The 22,506-nt window shown below is 48.8% G+C and overlaps 1 protein-coding gene across 2 annotated transcripts in view; it reads right to left on the bottom strand.

The window, feature by feature from the left end:
• LOC115075811 (cell wall protein DAN4-like) overlaps nucleotides 1-22,506 on the bottom strand; it is a 313,797-nt gene that overhangs the window by 171,003 nt on the left and 120,288 nt on the right. For both annotated transcript variants that reach the window (XM_029576612.1, XM_029576613.1), the window contains exon 4: nucleotides 877-1,638. In XM_029576612.1, the coding sequence (XP_029432472.1) occupies nucleotides 877-1,638 (762 nt within the window). The remainder of the gene's footprint in view (nucleotides 1-876; nucleotides 1,639-22,506) is intronic.

Genomic DNA, 22,506 nt, shown 5'->3' with positions numbered 1-22,506 from the left:
AACCCCCCCAAAATGTTTTAAATTACCTGGGGTCCAGTGGGGGGGTCCTGATGTGATCTTCCACTCTCGGGCCACGGCTGCGTTAATAGAAATGGCGCCGGCGCTACCTTTGCCCTGTCATATGACAGGGCAAAGGTAGCACCGGCGCCATTTTGGTTCCTGTCCCTCGACGTCACGAGCGCAGGAGATCGCTCCCGGACCCCCGCTGGACCCCCAGGGACTTTTGGCCAGCTTGGGGGGGCCTCCTGACCCCCATAAGACTTGCCAAAAGTCCAGCGGGGGTCCGGGAGCGACCTCTTGCACTCGTTGCCGTATTGCAAAATGGCGCCGGCCGTATTGCCGTATTGCAAAATGGCGCCGGCGCCGGCCGTATGGGTTAACTGTTCCCCTGAAAATACCTTGTAACTTAGCCAGATAAGTAATATCTGGCTAAATTACTTAAACAGCCAGCTTGAATATTGCCCTCCCAGTGTTAAGTACAGTAATTGTATCTTAAGCTTTCTGTCATTGAGCAGGCCTTCCTGCATTATTGGGGAATAGCTAATTCCTTCATTCATTTGGGGATTTACATCTTCCAAGCTATTCTTAGCATGGGTTTTAACTTCTGTTTTAGTGTCACCTCTGTTAAATACCAGGGTTAAGTTTCACAGAAAAATGAGCCAAAATACAAGTTAAAATCCAAGCTAACATTAGTGTGTCTTATTAAACCAACAGCCCAATACTCCCAGACAGGTAATTTTCCTAATCTATCTCTGCCCATGTGTTAACAAGAACTCCTTCCCTCCCTGTATCAGGCTTTCTGCATTAATAATTGTAGCAACAATAGTCATATATACTATATAACTTTTAATGAAATAATAATGCAAAATATGTTACTTTTCTTGAGATTGCCTTGTTTATTTGCATTCAGACACTGGATATTGATGGTGCTTTTGATGCTCAGTCGGTGGTCTTGGAAGGTTAATGTGCTGTTTGCTTTGTATTCATAAGCTTCAGATAACACCTGTATGGTTCGGTTGCTGTAATTCCCAATGACAATCTCCTCATTAATCAGCCACAACACCACTGGTGGAGGGTCAGAACGGATCCAGCAGGTGCATACAATCTTATTGTCAGGTTCTTTACAGATATATTTCAGCCAATCTCCAAATTCAGGCCACTTTACATGCACTAATGTAGGTCTGGTGGTTGGTCTGGTGGTTGTGGTGACCATACTGGTAGTGATGGTTATGGTGGGTGCAGTGGTCATGGTGGTCGTGGTCCTGGTAGGAGTCATGGTTGTAGTCGTGGTAATGGTAGGAGTTGTAGTTGTGGTTGTAGTCGTGGTAGTGGTTGTGGTTGTAGTCATGGTAGGAGTCTTGGTTGTGGTTGTAGTCGTGGTAGGAGTTGTGACTGTAGTCATGGTAGGAGTCTTGGTTGTGGTTGTAGTCGTGGTAGGAGTTGTGGTTATAGTCGTGGTAGTGGTTGTGGTTGTAGTCGTGGTAGGAGTCGTGGTTGTGGTTGTAGTCATGGTAGGAGTTGTGGTTGTGGTAGGAGTCGTGGTTGTGGTAGGAGTCGTGGTTGGAGTCGTGGTTGTGGTAGGAGTTGTAGTTGTAGTAGGAGTGGTTGTTGTAGTTATGGTGATTGTGGTCGGTCTTCCTAAAATAAACACATCAGTACCACACAATTAGAAGGAATCTTGCAGTAATTAATCTTTCATACAGATTGTTTTATTTAAACCACATCACCTGTATACAGCATCTGTGCTATTCAAAAGATTATCAATTTCTATCAAAATGTCAATCATTGCATTTCCTAGTCTGTGCTGTAGAATAAACAGTAGATTATTTTAGGTAGTGGCAGCTGGTGAGTGTTTTGACTCTCGGCCGCGGTAGCCGAGGCGAGCCCAACTTACATCTTGCCATGCCTGGCCCTTCACTCCAGGTAAGCTCGCGGCTCTGGCCAGCCACTGTCGCTACACCATTCCTGGCCTCTCTGCTCCACAAGGCAACTGGGATGCCTCCGACCCATGTGCTATCTATTCTCTACTTAAAGGGCCAATGGCGGGAACTCCTGGGCCATCCCCTACTGATAACATCATTACTTTGGGATATTTAAGCACCTCTTTTGACCTATACAAACTGACTTGGCAACGAGTTCCTTGACCTCTCTGGTGCTTGTTCCTGTTTCTCTGGACCCATGGTTCCTGCCTTGGATCTCCTCACTCTGATTTGAACTCTGGCTTAGATACCTGCTCCTTGGGGGCCTGCTTGCGCTTCCTTTTCTGAGACCTGGTCTCCGTGCTTCCCCGCTCCTCGGGGTAGTCCCTGCGCTTCTCTCCAGATGTCCTGTCTGCTTGCTTTCCCACTCCTCAGGGTAGTCTCTACCTTACTACTCCAGAGACTTGACTCTATGCTTCCCTGCTTCTCGGGGCAGCCGTTATGTCACTACACCAGAGACTCTCTTGCTACACTATCTTGCCCCTCAGGGCAGTCTCTACACTACTCCTCCAGAGATTCTGTCTCTGTGCTCCCTGTTCCTCGGGGCCTACTTAGCACACCTCTGCATTGAAGGTCTCTTCTCTGGTATGTTGGATCTCCAGCCCTGCCAGGTATTGCAACTCCTCTGAACTGTGCCTCTCTGTCCCACTCCTCGGGGCATCTCGCAGTATACGTCTGTGCAGGTCCCTCCGATCATGTGCCTGTGACACAGGACATCTCCATCTCTACTGACTATAATCGTGTCCCTGCTGCAGCTGGCCTCGCCTCCCGATGGTGGAGACCTGTGGAGTCCTACCCCTCAGACAGCACCAACCTCAACCTTGGGCCAAGGGTCCACAAAACTTACAAAACCATGGACCTGGCAGAGATCTCAGCTATACAGGCCATCCCTGGCCTAGCGCAAAAGATCATCGAGCAACAAAAAACTTTGGAAAAACTAGCAGCAGCTATAAACAATCTGAGCATCAGCTTGGATGCCGCAGTAACCACGATGTTCTTCAAGGTCAATGCTTCTACATCTACGCCAGCAACTCGACCGACTGTTCCACTTCCAGCACCTCCACGGTTCTCTGGGAACCCCCTGATGTGCAGAGGTTTCCTGAACCAATGTAACATGTACTTTTGCCTGCACTGGCCTATTTTCCAGATGTGATTACCAGACCACTTATATCTTCTCTCTCCTGGATGGTAAGGCCTTGGCCTGGGCCTCACCCCTATGGGAGCATGCCGACCCGGTTCTACGAGATTTGCCTGGGTTCCTTGCCTTATTTCGCTCTTTGATGACCCTGGCAGAAAATCCGCTTCCAATTCCACGTTTCTTCATCTCCGTCAGGGCACCAGGTCCTTGGCAGATTACATTATAGAATTCCGGATACTGGCGTCTGAACTCCATTGGGACCTTGATTGTCTCCGTTCTATTTTCCTCGAAGGTCTGAGCTCTCACATCAAAGATGAGCTGGCGGCTCGTGAATTGCCCACATCCTTGGACTCTTTAATCGATCTTGCTGGGCGGATTGACCGACATCTCCAGGAATGTTCACGGGAGACCCGAGCCTCCAGAGGATCTACGTCCAGCTTGTCCCATGGTTGACACTCTTCCTCCCCCAGGTTAAGAACATAAAAACATAAGAACATAAGAAATTGCCATGCTGGGTCAGGCCAAGGGTCCATCAAGCCCAGCATCCTGTTTCCAACAGAGGCCAAACCAGGCCGCAAGAACCTGGCAGTTACCCAAACACTAAGAAGATCCCATGCTACTGATGCAATTAATGGCAGTTGCTATTCCCTAAGTAAACTTGATTAATAGCCGTTAATGGACTTCTCCTCCAAGAACTCATCCAAACCATTTTTGAATCCAGCTACACTAACTGCACTAACCACATCCTCTGGCAACAAGTTCCAGAGCTTTATTGTGCGTTGAGTGAAAAAGAATTTTCTCCGATTAGTCTTAAATGTGCTACTTGCTAACTTCATGGAATGCCCCCTAGTCCTTCTATTATTCGAAAGTGTAAGTAACCGAGTCACATCTACACGTTCAAGACCTCTCATGATCTTAAAGACCTCTATCATATCCCCCCTCATCCGTCTCTTCTCCAAGCTGAACAGCCCTAACCTCTTCAGCCTTTCCTGTTCCATCCCCTTTATCATTTTGGTTGCCCTTCTCTGTACCTTCTCCATCGCAACTATATATTTTTGAGATGCGGCGACCAGAATTGTACACAGTATTCAAGCTGCAATTTCACCATGGAGCGATTATAGAGGCATTATGACATTTTCCATTTTATTAACCATTCCCTTCCTAATAAGACTCAGACCAAAAGCAGAAGAAGAACCCATGCAAATGGGCAGAAGCAAGCTTTTGCCCAATGAACGACGTCTCTGCCAGCAATCAGGTCTCTGAAAGTGGCAGAGTCCAGACATGCTTTAGCCGCATGCCCCGTCTGTCCGGGAAACTCCAGGGCCTATGTTCAGCAGGAGGACTACTTCTAGGCCTGACTTCTCCTTCTCCTCCATTGTCCTTGCCTGTCTCCATCAAGATGGATAAACAAGACTTCCACACCCTGGCTCTTGTGGACTCTGGTGCTGGTGGAAATTTTATTTTAAAACAACTGATGGAGCACCTCTGGATTCCCACCATCCGCTCCCCAGCACCTCTACTTCTTTCATCCATTCATGGAGAGCCACTGCCTGGTCAAGTTACTCACTGTTAGGTTCGGATTGCAGGAGTTAGCAATCTGTTAGGTTCAGATTGCAGGAGTTAGCAATCTGATGTACTCCGTTGGCCGAGTTAGCAATCTGAAGTGAACGTAGTGAACAGTCTGCTGGGGAGGAGCAATCATTTGATAACAGGCTATCTGATGGGAGGAGCACTCAGATAGTATTGCTTCTCCCATCAGGGGTAATGTGATCAGGGGTAATGTGATCAGTAAATCTGATCACATTACCCCTATCCTAAAAGACCTCAGATAGTATTGCTCCTCCCATCAGGGGTAATGTGATCAGGGGTAATGTGATCAGTAAATCTGATCACATTACCCCTATCCTAAAAGACATCCACTGGTTACCTATAGCCTCCTGCATAAAATACAAAACACTCACCATTCTCCACAATCTATTGTACAATCAAAATCACACTTGGCTCGAGAATGCACCACTTTTCCGATCATCAACCCGCCCCTCCAGATCCAACCTTGCTGGAACTCTATACACCCCCTCCCTAAAAACTGCCCACCACACCTCAACCAGAGAAAGGGCCTTCTCCATTGCCGGCCCTTCCCTGCCCACGGCCCTCCGCCTAGAACCTAACTTTTCTAAATTAAAAAAAAGGGCTCAAAACCTGGCTCTTCACATTAGCGTATCCAGATGTTGACCAAACTTAGCTTACACTCTAACCCCTTAGCCCCCTCACCATCCCCTCCTCCTATCTGCCTCTCCTCTTTCTCCCTCTTTCTTCCCTCTAAGCAAAGTCTCCAAATACAGTGTTTCTTCCCCCTAGCAAAGACTACTAAATACTGTTATTAGTTCCCCTCCTCCACCCTTAGCTTATACTTCCCTGTCCCTCACTCCCCCCCCCCCCTTCTATCCCTTTCACCGACATCAATGGTCTGGTACCTACCAGCCCACATGTACATATTGTTTATTGTTAATTTATATATTTTTTTCTCAAATATCCACCTGTACATATATTGTTTATTGTTAATTTATTTTTCGAATGTTCCTTTAAAATCTCTTTCTCTATCCTTCCTCCTGCTGTCCTCTCTCCTCCTTCATTGCTGCTCCCCCTTCCCCTTCCCTGTTTATTGTATTTCACTCTCTTGTTAACTTGTTATAATGTAAACCGGCATGATGTTCCGACAAATGTCCGTATATAAAAATCAACAAATAAATAAAATAAATATTTAGCAATCTGTTGTGAGTGAGCTGCTGGAGTAGTAATCTGTTGATGATCTGACTGCGGAGAAAGCAAACTGTTAGAGTTCTGTTATAGTTGACTCCTAAGGAAGGAGGAGTCAGCAATCTTATAGAATCTGTGTACCAGGCTCCTGCAGGAGGGAGGAGCTAGCAATCTGTAGTGTCTCAGATATCGTCTTGCTAAGGAGTTAGCAATCTGAACTGAATCTGTATAGTTGTGGGTGGATCCCTGGGCCGGTGGCAGAAGACCACGCCCCCAGGAGGATATACCGAGAGGGACCACCAGCTAGGCTTGAGTATGAAGACAGACACACATTTGTTCTTTTATTAAAACAGGTTTTTGAAACCACCAGAGGTTGCAGTAGTGAGCTGATATGCCCGGCAGGGCTATAGTCCCTCAGGTACTGGAACAGCGATCCCAGGATGGCGGAGCTGTTGAGATACTATAGAAAGTTAGTAGGCAGAGTTCAAGAACAGAACTAGATGACAAAACTCACATAAGATCTCAAGGAAGCTCAGGAGCTGGAAAGGATTAGGCACTCGAGGAGCGAGTACCTGGTTCCAGGGTAGGCTCTGAGAGAGCGATGGTAACTCACAATTGTTTGTAGTAGCGATAGCTTCCAGGCAGAAGAGAATCTTCAGAGTTTCCAGGAACATGGGCCCTCGAGGAGAGAGTACTGGTTCCTATCTGTTTTTTGAAAGTAAAGAAAAGAGCGAGGCCCCCAAGGAGCAGGTACCTCTGGTAAGTCCGAGGAGGCAGAGTAGCTTGGGTGGAGTAGTCCGAAGGTAGCGAGACACATTCCCATACCAATCCCTTGCTAACTCAGATTGATAATGAAAATAGACGCCCCTAAGGTTCGCGCCCTTGCTGGCACTTCAATCAGAGTGCGCGCGCGTGCCCTACGTCTACAGACAACATGGCGGATCTGCAGTGTCGAGCCAGTCGAGAACACTGGAGGGAGACAGCATGGAGACGCCGCGGCAGCCAACCATCCATCAAGCCCGGAGGGAGTCGCCACAGAGATAAAGAGGGCGGAGTGAGGGTGTCGAGCAGGGACGGACGCAACACTCACACCACAGCTCCTATTCTTCTCCGCACTGGTTCCTTGCATGTGGAGTCCATCTCCTTCCACATTCTAGACAAGGCCATATATCCTGTGGTTTTAGGCCTGCCATGGCTACAACAGCATACCCCCCAGTCTGATTGGGCCACTCTACAACTTTCTTGCTTGGTATCTTTTTGCCATTTCAATTGCCTGGAGCCTGTCTCACCTCTACCTGCCTGAGTACTTCGATTTTGCCTCCTGACCTTCCTCCACAATATTCTTCCTATGCAAACGTGTTCTCCAAAAAGGCTGCAGACACGCTGCCCCCGCTTCGAACCTACGATTGTACTATTAACTTACTATCCAACACGAGCCTCCTCGAGGAAGGATTTACCCTTTATTGTTCACCGAAACTCAAGCCTTGTCAGAGTACATCCATGAGAATCTGGCCAAGGGTTTCATTCAAATCTCCAAATGTCCCGCTGAAGCGGGCTTTTTCTTTGTGGGGAAAAAAGATGCCCTTGCATCTGGGGTTTGAACGAGATCACCCTGAAAGACCGCTAACCACTACCTTTAATCTCTGAACTTTTTGACCGGCTCCAGGGAGTGAAAATCGTCTCCAAATTGGATCTCAGGGGAGCCTATAATCTGATTCGTATCCGCAAAGGAGATGAATGGAAGACAGCTTTTAATACCTGCAACATCAATTTTGAATACCTTTTGATGGCATTTGGTCTTTGCAATGCCCCAGCTGTGTTCCAAAATTTAATGAATGAGGTCTTCAGAGATATGCTATATCACTGCATTGTGGTGTATCTCAACGACATTCTGGTGTTCTCCAAGGACCTTCAGAGTCACTGTCACGCTGTCTCTTGTGTCCTCCAGTGCCTTTGAGACAACCAATTCTATGCCAAACTCGAAAAATGTTCTTTCGAGCAGGAGACCGTTCCCTTCCTTGGATACATAGTCCCTGGTCAAGGGTTCAGGATGGATCCTCAGGATGGATCCTCAGAAGTTGAAAAGCATTCGAGATTGGCCTCAGCCTATAGGCCTTCGCTCCTTACAGAGATTCCTTGGCTTTGCCAATTACTAACGCTCTTTTATCCATTTACTATACTTTGACTGCGCCATTTATGGCCATGACCGCAAGGGGGCCAATCCTTCTACTGGTCACCCGAGGCCATGACCACCTTCCAGGACCTCAAGACCGCCTTTCTTCATGAGCCGTGTCTCTGCCATCTGGTTCCCAGACACCCATTCATATTCGAGGTCGATGCCTCTGACATGGGAGTAGGGGCAGTCCTAAGACAGTACTCAATGTTATTGTTTGTGAAGGTTTTGGGTTCCTTGCTAACTCGTAGGTTAGCAATCGCGTAGGCTATTTGTATCCTGGATGCATGACGTCATCACAGGGGGACGCCCCTGAGGTTCGCGCCACTGAAGGTACTTGAAGCAGGGCTGCACCCTAAGGCAGCTGAACAGCATGGCGGGAGGCAGCACCCAAGCTGGTCCAAGGATGCCAGAGAGGACGGCAGGCAGATGCCGCAGCAGCCAAACGTCCGTCAACCACAGGAGGAGTCACCAGAGAGGTAAGGAGGGCAGAGTGGAGACATTGGACAGCGACAGTCATAACAGCACCCCCCTTCAAAGGGTGGTCTCCTCTTCAGGTATCATGTTTAGGTTTAGAAGGATGCGCAAGGTGAAATTGACAGAGCATCTCTTTATCAAGGATGTTAGTCTGAGGCTCCTAAGAGTTTTTTTCGGGGCCAAAACCTTCCCTTCAAAGAAGGTATTCAAGTGTTTTGCCTCGTCTATGGATATTAAGAAACTCTTCAGCCTTAAATTCTAGGTCATCTTCTGCATTGATAACAGGTGGTTCCTTAGTCTTGGAAGAGAATTCGCTGAGAATGAGAGGTTTTAAGAGTGAAACATGGAAAGCGTTATGGATGTTGAGTCCTGGTGGTAGCTTCAGACTATAGGTGATGTTGCCAAGACATCAGAAGATTGGAAATGGTCCAACGTAGCAAGGAGTGAACTGAGTGGAGGGTAGCTTCAGTCTCAGGTGTTTGGTAGCTAACCAGACTTTATCTCCAGGTTTGAAGACTGGCGCTTGAGAATGGTGAGCGTCACAGTACTTCTTAGCACAATCACTCGCTTTGTTCAGCATGTCTTTTGTCTGAATCCACAGGTTATAGATTTCATCAGCAGTAGCTTGAGCTGCTGGGGACGTCACTGAGAGCTTCAGTGGAAGTGGTGTTGGAGAGCGTCCATATACCACTTCAAAAGGTGTTGATCCAGTTGATGTTGCTGGATGAGAGTTGATGGCGAATTCAGCCCATGTTAACAGTTTAGCCCAGTTATTCTGATGGGAACTGACATAGGCACGAATGAACTGTTTCAAAGTTCTATTAATCTGTTCTGTTTGGCCATTTGATTGCAGATGGTCTTACCAGTGGGCACAGAATGAGTAGTCGCCAAGATGACTTTCTTCGGTCAATTATGTGCTGAGGTTCTTCAGGCACATCCTCTGAGAGTAAGGAACGTGATAAGGCGTCAGCTCTGGTATTTATGTCTCTTGGGCGATACTTGAGCACAAAGTCGAAACGATTAAAAAATAAGGACCATCTGGCTTATCTGTGGTTAAGATGTTGCGCATGGCGGAGATACGCTAGATTTTTGTGGTCCGTGAATACAGTTATTTGATGTTGAGCGCCTTCGAGCCAAGGCCGCCATTCCTCGAATGCAAGCTTTATTGCCAAGAGCCCTTTGTCGCTGATCCCATAGTTCTTCTTGGCCGGAGAGAGAATCATCGTGAGAAGAAGGAACAGGGACGTAAGGCTTTTGAGTCTCCTGTCTGGCTCAATACAGCCCCTATGCCGACATCTGAAGCATCAACTTCAATGATAAAGGGCTTGGTGGGGTCAGGATGCCGCAAGCATGGTTCCGTGGAGAAGGCAGTCTTCAGATTCTCGAACACGGAAATGGCCTCCGCAGACCATTTGGAAGCAGTAGCTTGAGCTGCTGGGGACCTCACTGAGAGCTTCAGTGGAAGTGGAGGTGTTAGAGAGCATCCATATACCTCTTCAAAAGGTGTTGATCCAGTTGATGTTGCTGGATGAGAGTTGATGGCAAGTCATTGCAGTCAAGGGTACTGTTAAAGAAGAGTAGCTCTTTATGAAGCTTCTATAATAGTTGGTGAACCCCAGGAATTGTCTCAGGGCCTTCAGACTGGTAGGTTGGGACCAATTTTTGATACTCTCGAGTTTGTGAGGGTCCATCTGGAAGCCATCCTTAGACACAATATAGCCAAGGAAAGGCACTGAGTCTTTGTGACATTCGCACCTAGAGAGTTTGGCGTAGAGCCGGTGTTCACGGAGTCGGCGGAGTACTTGTTTGATATCTTCGATGTGAGTGGGCAGATCCTTGGAAAAGATCAGGATATCATCCAGGTATACCACGACACTCTTGTACAGCAGGTCCCTCAAGATGTCGTTCATCATGTTCTGAAATATGGCGGGTGCGTTGCACAGGCCAAAAGGCATCACTAAGTACTCAAAGTGGCCGTCTTGAGTGTTGAAGGCTGTTTTCCATTCGGCGCTACTACAAATGCGAACTAAGTGGTAGGCCCCTTCAGGTCGAGTTATGAAAATAATATGGCCCCTTGAAGCCGGTCAAACACCTCTGAGATTAAAAGCAAGGGGTAGCGGTCTTTAATCGTGATCTCATTCAGACCTCGGTAATCGATACAAGGACGTAAGTTACCGTCCTTCTTACCCACAAAGAAAAAGCCTGTGCCGGCTGTAGACTTAGATGGTCTGATAAACCCCTTCTGTAAGTTCTCCTCAATATATTTGGACATTGCCTTGTTCTCAAATGCTGAGAGAGGATAGACACGTCCTTTAGGAGGTTCAGTATTGGGTTTCAGTCTTATGGCACAGTCATAGGACCTATGCGGAGGAAGGATGTCAGCAGCTTCTTTGGAGAACACATCACTAAAGGATGCGTATTGGGGCAGCAGTCCCAGCATCGCTGGAGTCGTAGGCATGCATATGACTGGAGCAATCTCCTTAAGGTACTTCCCATGACACTTTGGGTCCCAGCGGGAGAGTTCCAAGGATGCCCAGTCAAATTGGGGTTGGTGCGATTGCAACCAGGGTAACCCCAGGACGATAGGGTGCATGGCCTTCTCAATCACAAAGAAGGGAATTGACTCTGTATGGAGAGCTCTGGTGCGGAGAGTTACTGGTATAGTTTGGCAAGTCACATTGCCCGATAAGGGCTCTCCATGGATGGAGGATAGAAGTAGCGGAACTTTCAAGCTGACGAGGGGAATCCTCAGGTGTTCCACTAAACGTCGGAGAATAAAGTTGCCTCCTGCCCCTGAATCCAACTGAATCCACCCTGACGTTGAGTGAATTCAAGAATGATTTGGACGTGTTTCATGGAGGAATTAAAGAAGTAAAGATAAGTAAATTTAAAAGGGACCAGGCTGATTACTCTAACAACAGGGTGTATAACTGGACTGAAAAAAAGAATGACAACAACCAGAAAAAGGTGCATTTTCCTTTTTCATTGGGGGACAGTTCAAGTGGATCAGATGAGCAAGAAGAAACTGAAGGTGTTAGTCGCCCCAAGTCTTTTTTAGTCAAAGTAGGGGGAATAAAAAAAGACAAGATGAATCAACGTCAAGTAACATAAAAAAAGGAGAGGTTCAAAGAACCGATGGAACCATGATATATGAGGGAGACACGACAGAATTCCAGAAATCAACGTCAGTAGTAAATCTGTCTAGTACAGTTCTCAGTCCCGCTCAGGAAACAGTCCTGGACAATGGATTGTCTTTTGTCCCCACGAATTTTCATAATGCGTTTGACTGTAGGATTTCCTTGCACCGTTTCTGTTATGGCCGCCGGCCGCAGCAAGCTGCGACCGGGGCCGACCGTCATGGCCGCCAGGCCGCGGCGGACAGCAGCCGGGAGCAGCAACTCACCAAAGTCATCTGGGGAACCCGGAGGCTCCTGCAGGAGCAGGGAGCCTCCTCCGATGATCTTCTAGCGGCCTTGGCTGCTGTCCTGGGTAGCCGTGGAACCCAGCGGGGCTGCGATGACTCCTCCTCCTTCCTGGTCTCTTAAAGCCGCACGCGCGGCTGAAGATTTGATTTAAAGGGGCCACGACAGGAAATGTCGTGGCTCCATTCTGATGCTGTTTCCTCTTCCAGGGGTTTAAAAGGCAAGGTCTGCCTCTCAGACCTTGCCTTGGTATTGAGGTTCCTGCCTGAGTGTATTCCTGGCTCCTGGTTCTTCATTCTTCGTCCCGCTCTTCTCCCCTGCTCCGTGGATTGATTCTTGGCTTCTGACCTCTGAACTGGTGGACGTGTCTTCTCCTGGCTTGACCCCGGTACGGCTCTGGACCCTTCTTCGGCTTTGACCCTGGACTGGACTCTGACGCCGCTGGTATATTGATTCTCGGACCAGCTTGGACTCTTCCTCAACTTTGTTCTCAGACTGTCACGACCTGCTGGAGGCGCCAGCCGTCTGGAACCCACGACCTGCAGGAGGTGCCTGCATCCAGACCTTCTACAGTCTTCAGAGGAGTCGCCTAAGTCCCAGCGGCCGGACCCCTACGGGCTCCACCTGGGGGGGTCGCGTGCTTCCAGGGTGAAGTCTTCTAGCAAGCCTCTACAGTCCAAGAGGCCTCGCCCTTCGACGGTAGCCATCTACCTCGAAACAAGGGTCCACTAACATAACAGAATACCAAGGCCATGGACCCGGCAGAGGCCTCGGCTCGGCAAGCCATTCCAGGACTGGCCCAGAAGGTCATGGAACAACAACGTATTCTAGAATCCATGGCTTCATCCCTAGAACAACTTAATGCACGCCTGGACTCCATGGCAGCGGTTCAAGCTGCCTCTTCCGCTGTGCCCGCGTTGACGTCAAACCCCGCTCGAACTACAATTCCACTACCCATACCTCCACTCTATGCAGGGGATCCTCAGTTGTAGGGATGTGAATCGTTTTAGGACGATTAAAATTATCGTCCGATAATTTTAATATCGTCTTAAACCGTTATGGAACACAATACAATACAGATTCTAACGATTTATCGTTATAAATCGTTAGAATCGTGAGCCGGCACACTAAAACCCCCTAAAACCCACCCCCGACCCTTTAAATTAAATCCCCCACCCTCCCGAACCCCCCCCAAATAACTTAAATAACCTGCGGGTCCAGCGGCGGTCCGGAACGGCAGCGGTCCGGAACGGGCTCCTGCTCCTGCATCTTGTCGTCTTCGGCCGGCGCCATTTTCCAAAATGGCGTTGAAAAATGGCGGCGGCCATAGACGAAAAAGATTGGACGGCAGGAGGTCCTTCCGGACCCCCGCTGGACTTTTGGCAAGTCTCGTGGGGGTCAGGAGGCCCCCCACAAGCTGGCCAAAAGTTCCTGGAGGTCCAGCGGGGGTCAGGGAGCGATTTCCCGCCGCGAATCGTTTTCGTACGGAAAATGGCGCCGGCAGGAGATCGACTGCAGGAGGTCGTTCAGCGAGGGTTCCGGCGCCTCGCTGAACGACCTCCTGCAGTCGATCTCCTGCCGGCGCCATTTTCCGTACGAAAACGATTCGCGGCGGGAAATCGCTCCCTGACCCCCGCTGGACCTCCAGGAACTTTTGGCCAGCTTGTGGGGGGCCTCCTGACCCCCACGAGACTTGCCAAAAGTCCAGCGGGGGTCCGGAAGGACCTCCTGCTGTCCAATCTTTTTCGTCTATGGCCGCCGCCATTTTTCGGCGCCATTTTGGAAAATGGCGCCGGCCGAAGACGACAAGATGCAGGAGCAGGAGCCCGTTCCGGACCGCTGCCGTTCCGGACCGCCGCTGGACCCGCAGGTTATTTAAGTTATTTGGGGGGGGTTCGGGAGGGTGGGGGATTTAATTTAAAGGGTCGGGGGTGGGTTTTAGGGGGTTTTAATGTGCCGGTTTTTCGATTTTTCGATTTTTCGATTTTTTAACGATTTTTAACGATTTTTCACGATATTTTACCCCCCCAAACGGCAACAATACGATTCCCTCCCCCTCCCAGCCGAAATCGATCGTTAAGACGATCGAGGACACGATTCACATCCCTACTCAGTTGTGTCAAGGATTCATCGACCAGTGAGCATGCATTTTCAACTCCAAGCCTCTTTGTTCCCAGACGACCTCACCAAGACTACCTACATTCTGTCGCTCTTGGAGGGGAAGGCCCTGGCATGGGCTTCTCCTTATTGGCGACGATCAGACCCAATTCTACAAGATCTTCAAAAGTTTTTGGAACTTTTCCTCGCAGTTTTCGATGACTCCGGGTAGTAGCCGGTTCTAAATTTTTGCATCTTCAACAAGGGAACCGAGCTCTCGCAGATTATACCATTGAGTTCAGAACACTGGCTTCAGAACTTCACTGGGAGGAGAATTGTTTGCGTCCATATACCTGGAGGGTCTGTCGTCGAAGATTAAGGATGAGATGGCAGCTTGTGAACTACTAAGGTCTTTCGACTCTATTATTGAATTAGTAACTCGGATTGACCGCCGCCTGCAAGAAAGAGCCCATGAAGGAGCTAACTCCAGAAGAACCACCTCCTGGAACTCCTCTCGTCCAGTACCAACTGTTTCTCATACTAATCCAGCTTCTGGAGGAAATATTGAAGAACCTATGCAACTGGGGCGCGGTCCTCTTTCCCCGGAAGAACAGCAGAGACGCCGACATGCTGGCCTCTGCCTGTACTGTGGAGGAACGGGTCACCTCATAGCCCGTTGCCCGATTCGTCCGGGAAACCTCAAAGCCTAGGCTCCGGCGGGGGAGTAACCCTAGGCATTACCTCTCCAGCTCCCCCACTCACTCTTCGGATCTCTTTGGCACTAAAGGACCTCCAATTCTCTACCATGGCCTTAGTAGACTCCGGTGCCGGCGGGAATTTCATCCTTCAAGATATCGTGGAGAAACTCCATATTCCTCTTCAACTTTGTCCTACGCCGTTGATCATATCCTCTATTCATGGAGATCCTCTACCAGGAAGAATAATTCACCAAACTGTTCCTCTGGAGTGTCACATCGCACCCAAACATTACGAACAAATTTTGTTTTATGTCATCCAGAAAGCCATACATCCCGTGGTATTGGGTATCCCCTTGTTACAACGGCATAACCCTCAGTTTGACTGGACAACATTGAAGCTTCTGCAATTGGGATCTACCTGTCAAGAAACCTGTCTACGGGAATCCATACCAACCAACAGCTACCTCTGCATCGCATGGCTAGAAGGTCTGCCCGCACAGTATAGTCAATTTGCAGATGTCTTCTCTAAAAAGGCTGCTGATATCTTGCCTCCGCATCGAGAGTTCGACTGTGCCATTAACCTAGTTCCAGGAGCCTCGCCTCCCCGAGGGAAGGTCTATGCATTATCCGCTTCAGAGACTCAGGCGATGACCAGCTATATTCAGGAAAATCTACAAAAAGGGTTCATTCAACGCTCTACCTCGCCAGCCGGAGCTGGTTTCTTTTTTGTAGGGAAAAAGGATGGAACCCTGAGGCCATGTATTGATTTTCGTGGACTCAATGCCATCACCATAAAGGACCGCTACCCACTACCCTTAATTGCTGAACTTTTTGATCGTTTACAAGGAGCCTGGATATTTTCTAAATTGGATCTCAGAGGAGCCTATAACTTAATCAGGATTCGTGAAGGTGACGAATGGAAAACAGCTTTTAACACAAGAGACGGTCATTACGAGTATCTTGTTATGCCATTCAGACTGACTAATGCTCCTGCTGTGTTTCAACATTTCATCATCGAAGTTTTTCAGATTTACTTTACGTTTGTGTAGTGGTCTACTTGGACGATATTCTTATTTTTTCTTCCAGTCTACAGTCTCACCGGCAACATGTCATCCAAGTCTTACAACGTCTAAGAGAGAACAGACTGTACGCCAAGATTGAGAAGTGCATTTTTGAAAGAGAATCTTTACCCTTCCTGGGGTACATTATTTCGAAACAGGGGTTTCAAATGGATCCCTCCAAGCTGAAATGCATTAAAGAATGGCCCCAGCCTAATGGATTACGCGCGCTTCAACGCTTCCTTGGATTTGCAAATTATTATCGAAGTTTTATTCAGAACTTTTCTAAATTAACAGCTCCTCTCACGGCCTTGATGCGTAAGGGAGCTAACATCAAAGCTTGGTCAGTTGAGGCTGAAGAGGCTTTCCAGGCCCTTAAGAACGCCTTCCTACAACAACCATGTCTTCGACATCCCGACCCTAATCGGCCATTTATTGTGGAGGTGGACGCTTCTGCTGAAGGAGTAGGAGCTGTTTTAAGTCAGAATGACATTTCGGGGACCTCCTATCCTTGCTCCTATTTTTCAAAAAAGTTTCTCCAGCGGAACGTAATTACTCCATCGGGGACAAGGAATTGCTGGCCATAAAACTGGCGTTTGAGGAGTGGCGGCAATGGCTGGAGGGAGCACAACACTGTATAACAGTATATACGGATCATAAGAATTTGATATACCTTCAACAGGCTCAACGGTTGAACCCACGACAAGCTCGTTGGGCACTCTTTTTTACACGTTTTCATTTTGAGCTAAGGTATCGCCCAGCTAGCAAAAATATCAAAGCTGACGCCTTGTCCTGATCATTCTTAACAGAGGACATAGAGGAACCCATTCAGCATATTATAGATCCGGCCTGTATCACCTTAGCTACTACTTTCACTGTTCCACCTGGTAAAATGGTGGTTCCCAAAAGATTGCGGAATAAAGTATTGGCCTGGGGACACGATTCACAACTAGCAGGACACCCTGGACGAGCCCAGACTCAGACACTCTTACAGCAATACTATTGGTGGCCTGGAATGTGTAAGGACATAAAAGCTTATGTGGCCTCTTGTCCAACCTGTGCCCAACATAAGATTCCTACAGGGAGAATACAAGTGCTGCTGCAACCATTACCAGCACCCTCCAAACCGTGGACACACATTTCCACAGATTTCATCGTGGAACTTCCTCCCTCAGAGGGCAATACTGTTATATGGGTGGTAGTGGACCGGTTTTCAAAAATGGCCCTCTTTATTCCCTTACCCTCCCTTCCGTCTGCTCCTCAGTTGGTTCAATTATTTATGCGACATATCTTCCGACTTCATGGCCTGCCACAGCACATTGTTTCTATCGTGGTCCCCAGTTCACAGCACGTTATTGGCGCAATCTCTGTAAAAAATTTCACATTTCTTTGAACTTCACTACTGCGTTTCACCCACAAGCCAATGGACAGGCTGAACGTACAAATCGTACGTTAAAACAATTTCTGCGAATATGTGTCAATTCTCGCCAAGATGATTGGGCGACTCTTCTTTCTTGGGCTGAATTTTCTCATAATTCTCATGTCTGTACTGCTACGGGGTCTTTGCCTTTTCAGGTCATATTTGGACGTCAACCCAGACCACCATTGCCTTTACTGTTACCAGTTCCGTCCCCAGCGGCCTAGCTCACGGCTGCACAATTAAAAAGGCTAAATCTACCAAATCTACCAGACACATCACACTAAGAGATCGGGCATTCTCTACAGCCATTCCACCGTTATGGAACTCCATCCCCTCAAACCTCAGACTGGAAACATGCATCTCAACCTTCAAAAAAAGACTAAAGACATGGATATTCACACAAGCATTCCCGGACTCAATCTGATCTATTTCATCCATATCAATCCCTACCTTCACCTACACCATGATTAACCATCTCCGCTATCGTTTATATGTTTGAATTAATGACCTGTCCTTTCTCTTCTTCCTCTGCCAAGTTCTAATCACCCTGTTATATGTAACTGCCTTTTTCTGCACCATTGTTTTAGTTTATGTTTACGATACACCCTTGTTTTATGTGAACCAGCATGATGGGACTGCGTTCTTGAATGCCGGTATATAAAAACCCGAAATAAATAAATAAATAAATAAATAAATTCATACTCAACAGATGTTGCATAAAGCAGCACTCTCCGCCAAGAAATTTGCCAGTCGACATCATCAACCAGGTCCTCGGTTCCGCCCAGGTGAAAAAGTATGGCTAAGCACCCGACACATCCATCTGAGGGTTCCGTCTATGTGACTAGCTCCCCGTTATATCGAACCCTTTCCAGTGCTTCGACAGCTAGGGCCCGTGACCTATCAACTTCGTCTGCCAGCAACGTTACGGATCCACAATTTCTTTCACACGTCTCTGTTGAAGCCGTTGGTCCTCACTTGGCCCACTCGAAAGATTCCTGAAGCCTTACCAACTAGGGCAGAAGATGAGATGATTTATCAGGTGCATGAGGTACTTGATGTCCGTAAATGAGGTCGCACATGGGAGTACTTGCTGTCTTGGGAAGGATTCGGACCAGAAAAGAATTCCTGGGAACCGGCAAAGAACATCCTGGATAAAACACTTCTCCAGAACTTTCACAATGAGCATCCAGATAAGCCCAAGCCTTCTAAAGGGAGGTCTAAAGGAGGGGGTACTGTTATGGCCGCCGGCCGCGGCAGACTGCGGCCGAGAGCAGCAACTCACCAAAGTCATCGGGGAAACCCGGAGGCTCCTGCAGGAGCAGGGAGCCTCCTCCGATGATCTTCTCGCGGCCTTGGCCGCTGTCCTGGCCAGCCGCGGAACCCAGCGGGGCTGTGATGACTCCTCCTCCTTCCTGGTCTCTTAGAGCCGCGCGCGCGGCTGAAGATTTGATTTAAAGGGGCCACGACAGGAAATGTCGTGGCTCCCTTCTGATGCTGTTTCCTCTTCCAGGGGTTTAAAAGGCAAGGTCTGCCTCTCAGACCTTGCCTTGGTATTGAGGTACCTGCCTGAGTGTGTTCCTGGCTCCTGGTTCTTCGTTCTTCGTTCTTCATCCCGCTCTTCTCCCCTGCTCCGTGGATTGATTCTTGGCTTCTGACCTCTGGACTGGTGGACGTGTCTTCTCCTGGCTTGATCCTGGTACGGCGTTGGACCTTTCTCCTGGCTTGATCCCGGTACGGCATTGGACCCTTCTGGCTTGACCCCGGTACGGCTCTGGACACTTTTTCAGCTTTGACCCTGGACTGGACTCTGACCCCGCTGGTATATTGATTCTCGGACCGGCTTGTACTCTTCCACGACTCCGTTCTCAGACTGTCACGACCTGCTGGAGGTGCCAGCCGTCTGGAACCCACGACCTGCAGGAGGCGCCTGCATCCAGACCTTCTACAGTCTTCAGAGGAGTCGCCTAAGTCCCAGCGGCCGGACCCCTACGGGCTCCACCTGGGGGGGTCGCATGCTTCCAGGGTGAAGTCTTCTAGCAAGCCTCTACAGTCCAAGAGGCCTCGCCCTTCGACGGTAGCCATCTACCTCGAAACAAGGGTCCACTAGCATAACAGTTTCATTAGGAAGTTAAATTTACGATTGTATTTCCAAGGGAACATTAATGTACAGGATCATTCAAAAGTTAAGGGTAAATCTAATTGGAATCCTCCCGGCCCTATTGATGCACATGTAGCAACATTTAGAAATCTAGTACTGCGGGATATTGAGGAGTTTGAGAATTCTACCAAAAACATTTTTTGTAATCTCCCTGTGGCTCAACATGAGGCGCTACGATCTTTAACTGATTGTGAAAATTTGGTGATCAAACCCGCTGATAAGGGGGGTGCGATTGTCATATAAGATAAGAGGACGTATGAATTAAAAATGCTAGAGCACCTCAATGATAGTTTCTTATAGTATCCTTTTTGAAGATCCCACAATGGATTTGAGAGATTAGATTAAAGATGTTGTTACATCTACTAGATGTTTAACAGAAAAAGAAAATAATTTCTTGGTTACTGACCATCCTAGGACACCGGTAATATATGGTCTCCCCAAGATACATAAGGATTTGGTGGATCCACCAATCCGGCCAATTGTATCTTTAAGAGGTTCAGTATTGGTATTGGAACCACCAGCAATTTTTGTGGATAAGTTCCTGCAACCGTTGGTTAAAGCAAAACATTCATATTTGAAGGACACTATTCAGTTTCTGAATAAATTGATGGAGATTCAGTTGGGACAAATTCCGATATTGTTGGTGACCATGGACATAGTCTCATTATATACATGTATACCACAACAAGCTGCTGTGGATATTGTTAAAGAAGCAGTTTTATCACATCAAGGTCCTAGTAGGATCAAGGCTGAATTATTGAACACACTTGCTGAGTTGGTTATATTTAATAACTATTTCAGTTTTGATGGAAGATTTTATCACCAGAACCATGGTATCCCCATGGGTTCTTCATTGACCCCAGCAGTTGCGAATTTATTTGTAGCAGATTTTGAGAAAAAAGTTATTTATGGGTCCCAATGTTGAAATCCGGAAGTGGATCCTTGGGCCGACCCCTGCTGGGAAGTGGTCGGGAGGCAGACACGCACAGCCGTAGATGAACCTTCGCCTGGAAACCCGTGACGCCCCCAGAGGAGCTGTGAACGCCCGGGTCGCTAGGACTTAGGTGGCTTCACCCTGGAAGTCCGAGGTCCCCCCAGGAGGAGCCCGTAGGGACCCGGACCGCTGGGACTTAGGCGAGGACTGGCGTGGAAGGCCCGGACCGGAACTGGAACAGGCGTGAAGGCAGGAGAGAGAGACGCACCGTGAACAAGGCAGGCAGCTGGAGTCTGGAGCGAGAAACAATCCGTGGTCAAGGCAGGCAGCAGGAATCAGAAGCGAGGAAACAATCCGTGGTCAAGGCAGGCAGCAGGAATCAGAAGCGAGAAGACAATCCGGGATCAAAGCAGGCAACAGGAAACTGGAAACTGGAATGCTGAGACTGACAAGCAGAAACAGGGGCACCTGGAGCAGCAACTAATCCACCGAAGTGAACTCGTTGCAAGGCAAAGTAGGAAGGAGTGAAGGCGACTTAAATTCCCCGCCGGTGCTGACATCAGAGAGGGGGCGGTTCAGCACATCCGGGTGCTGGACCGTCAAAAGCCGGCCCCTCGCGCACGCGCGTTCCCCTTCGGGGGCGGAGCCATCTCCCGAGCTCGGCAGCGTCCTCCACGAGGGAGGATCACCGCCATGCGGCCAGGCCGGCCCTGGCTCCCGCGGCTTGCGGCAGACCCCCGGACCCAGCTGAGAAGGTAGGAGCCTGGTCGCTGACACGGCGACCGCGGCGATAACAGTACCCCCCTTCTTACGCCCCCTCCGCAGAGGCCCTGGCTTTCCGGGATTGTCCATATGAAATTGGTGTAGCAGTGACTTGTCCAAGATGTTCCGAGCCGGCTCCCAAGAATTCTCCTCGGGACCACAACCCTCCCAAGCCAAGAGGTATTCCCAACGACGGCCGTGGAAGCGGGTATCCAGGACTTCCCGTACACGGTAAGTAGGATCCTCAGAGGAAGAAGATAGTGCATCCGTAGTTGGACGATGGAACCGTGAGAGTATCACAGGCTTCAGCAGGGAAACGTGGAACACGTTATGTATGCGGAGAGAAGAGGGAAGGCGAAGCCGGTAAGAAACTAGTCCAATACGTTCTGCTATTTGAAAGGGACCGCAGTACCTAGGTGCCAACTTACGAGTTCGGTTAGGCAACTGGAGGTTTCTGGTACTCAACCATACCTTGGTGCCAGGTAGAAACACTGGGGCTGGCCGTCGGTGGCGATTGGCACTCCGTTGGGATTTCTCCGAGGCTGTGACAAGTCTCTGTTGAATTATTCTCCATTGCTGATGGAACTGACGGGCAACAGTCTGAGCGGCTGGCGAAGGAACAGAGATAGGAACAGGTACAGGAGGTCTTGGATGGTGACCAAATACTATCTGGAAGGGGGTTTGTCCAGTAGCTGCATGAGTATGATTGTTGTAGGCGAACTCGGCCCAAGGTAGCAGGGAAACCCAGTTAGTCCCTCTCTCGGAGATGAAACTTCGAAGGAAAGTTTTTAGCGACCGGTTCATGCGTTCAGTTTGTCCATTACTCTGCGGATGGAACGCTGTGGACAAATTCAGTTGCACCCCAAACTTTTTGCAAAGAGCACGCCAGAAACGGGCAGTAAACTGTGGCCCTCTGTCCGATACAATACTCTGCGGGAGACCATGGGGCCGAAAGATGTGCTGTGTGAATAGTAGCGCTAGCTCTGGTGCTGAAGGTAATTTAGGCAGAGGAACGAGATGAATCATTTTTGAGAAGCGGTCCACGGTAACCCATATTACCGAGTTACCCTCAGATACCGGCAAATCCACAACAAAATCCGTGGCGATATGGGACCACGGCTCCGTGGGTATGGGCAGTGGTTGCAGAAGACCCCAGGGTCGGCCATTGAGAGGTTTCTGTCTTGCACAGACCGGGCAGGATTCTACATATAACTGTACATCTTGTCGTATCTTGGGCCACCAATAGTAGCGATTTAGTAGATCGAGAGTCCTCTCTCTTCCGGCGTGACCTCCGGAGAGGGAGTCGTGAGCCCAGACGAGAACTTTTTTGCGATCTCTGCGGGCCACCACTACTCGCCCAAGAGCAGATACAGTGATACTGGCTACCTGGATCCTGGCAGGATCGATGATATGCTGTGGAACCTCTTCTTTTT

The sequence above is a fragment of the Rhinatrema bivittatum genome, chromosome 14 (assembly GCF_901001135.1).
Source record: "Rhinatrema bivittatum chromosome 14, aRhiBiv1.1, whole genome shotgun sequence".
Lineage (NCBI taxonomy): Eukaryota > Metazoa > Chordata > Amphibia > Gymnophiona > Rhinatrematidae > Rhinatrema > Rhinatrema bivittatum.
This window is presented reverse-complemented; position numbering and strand designations above follow the sequence as displayed.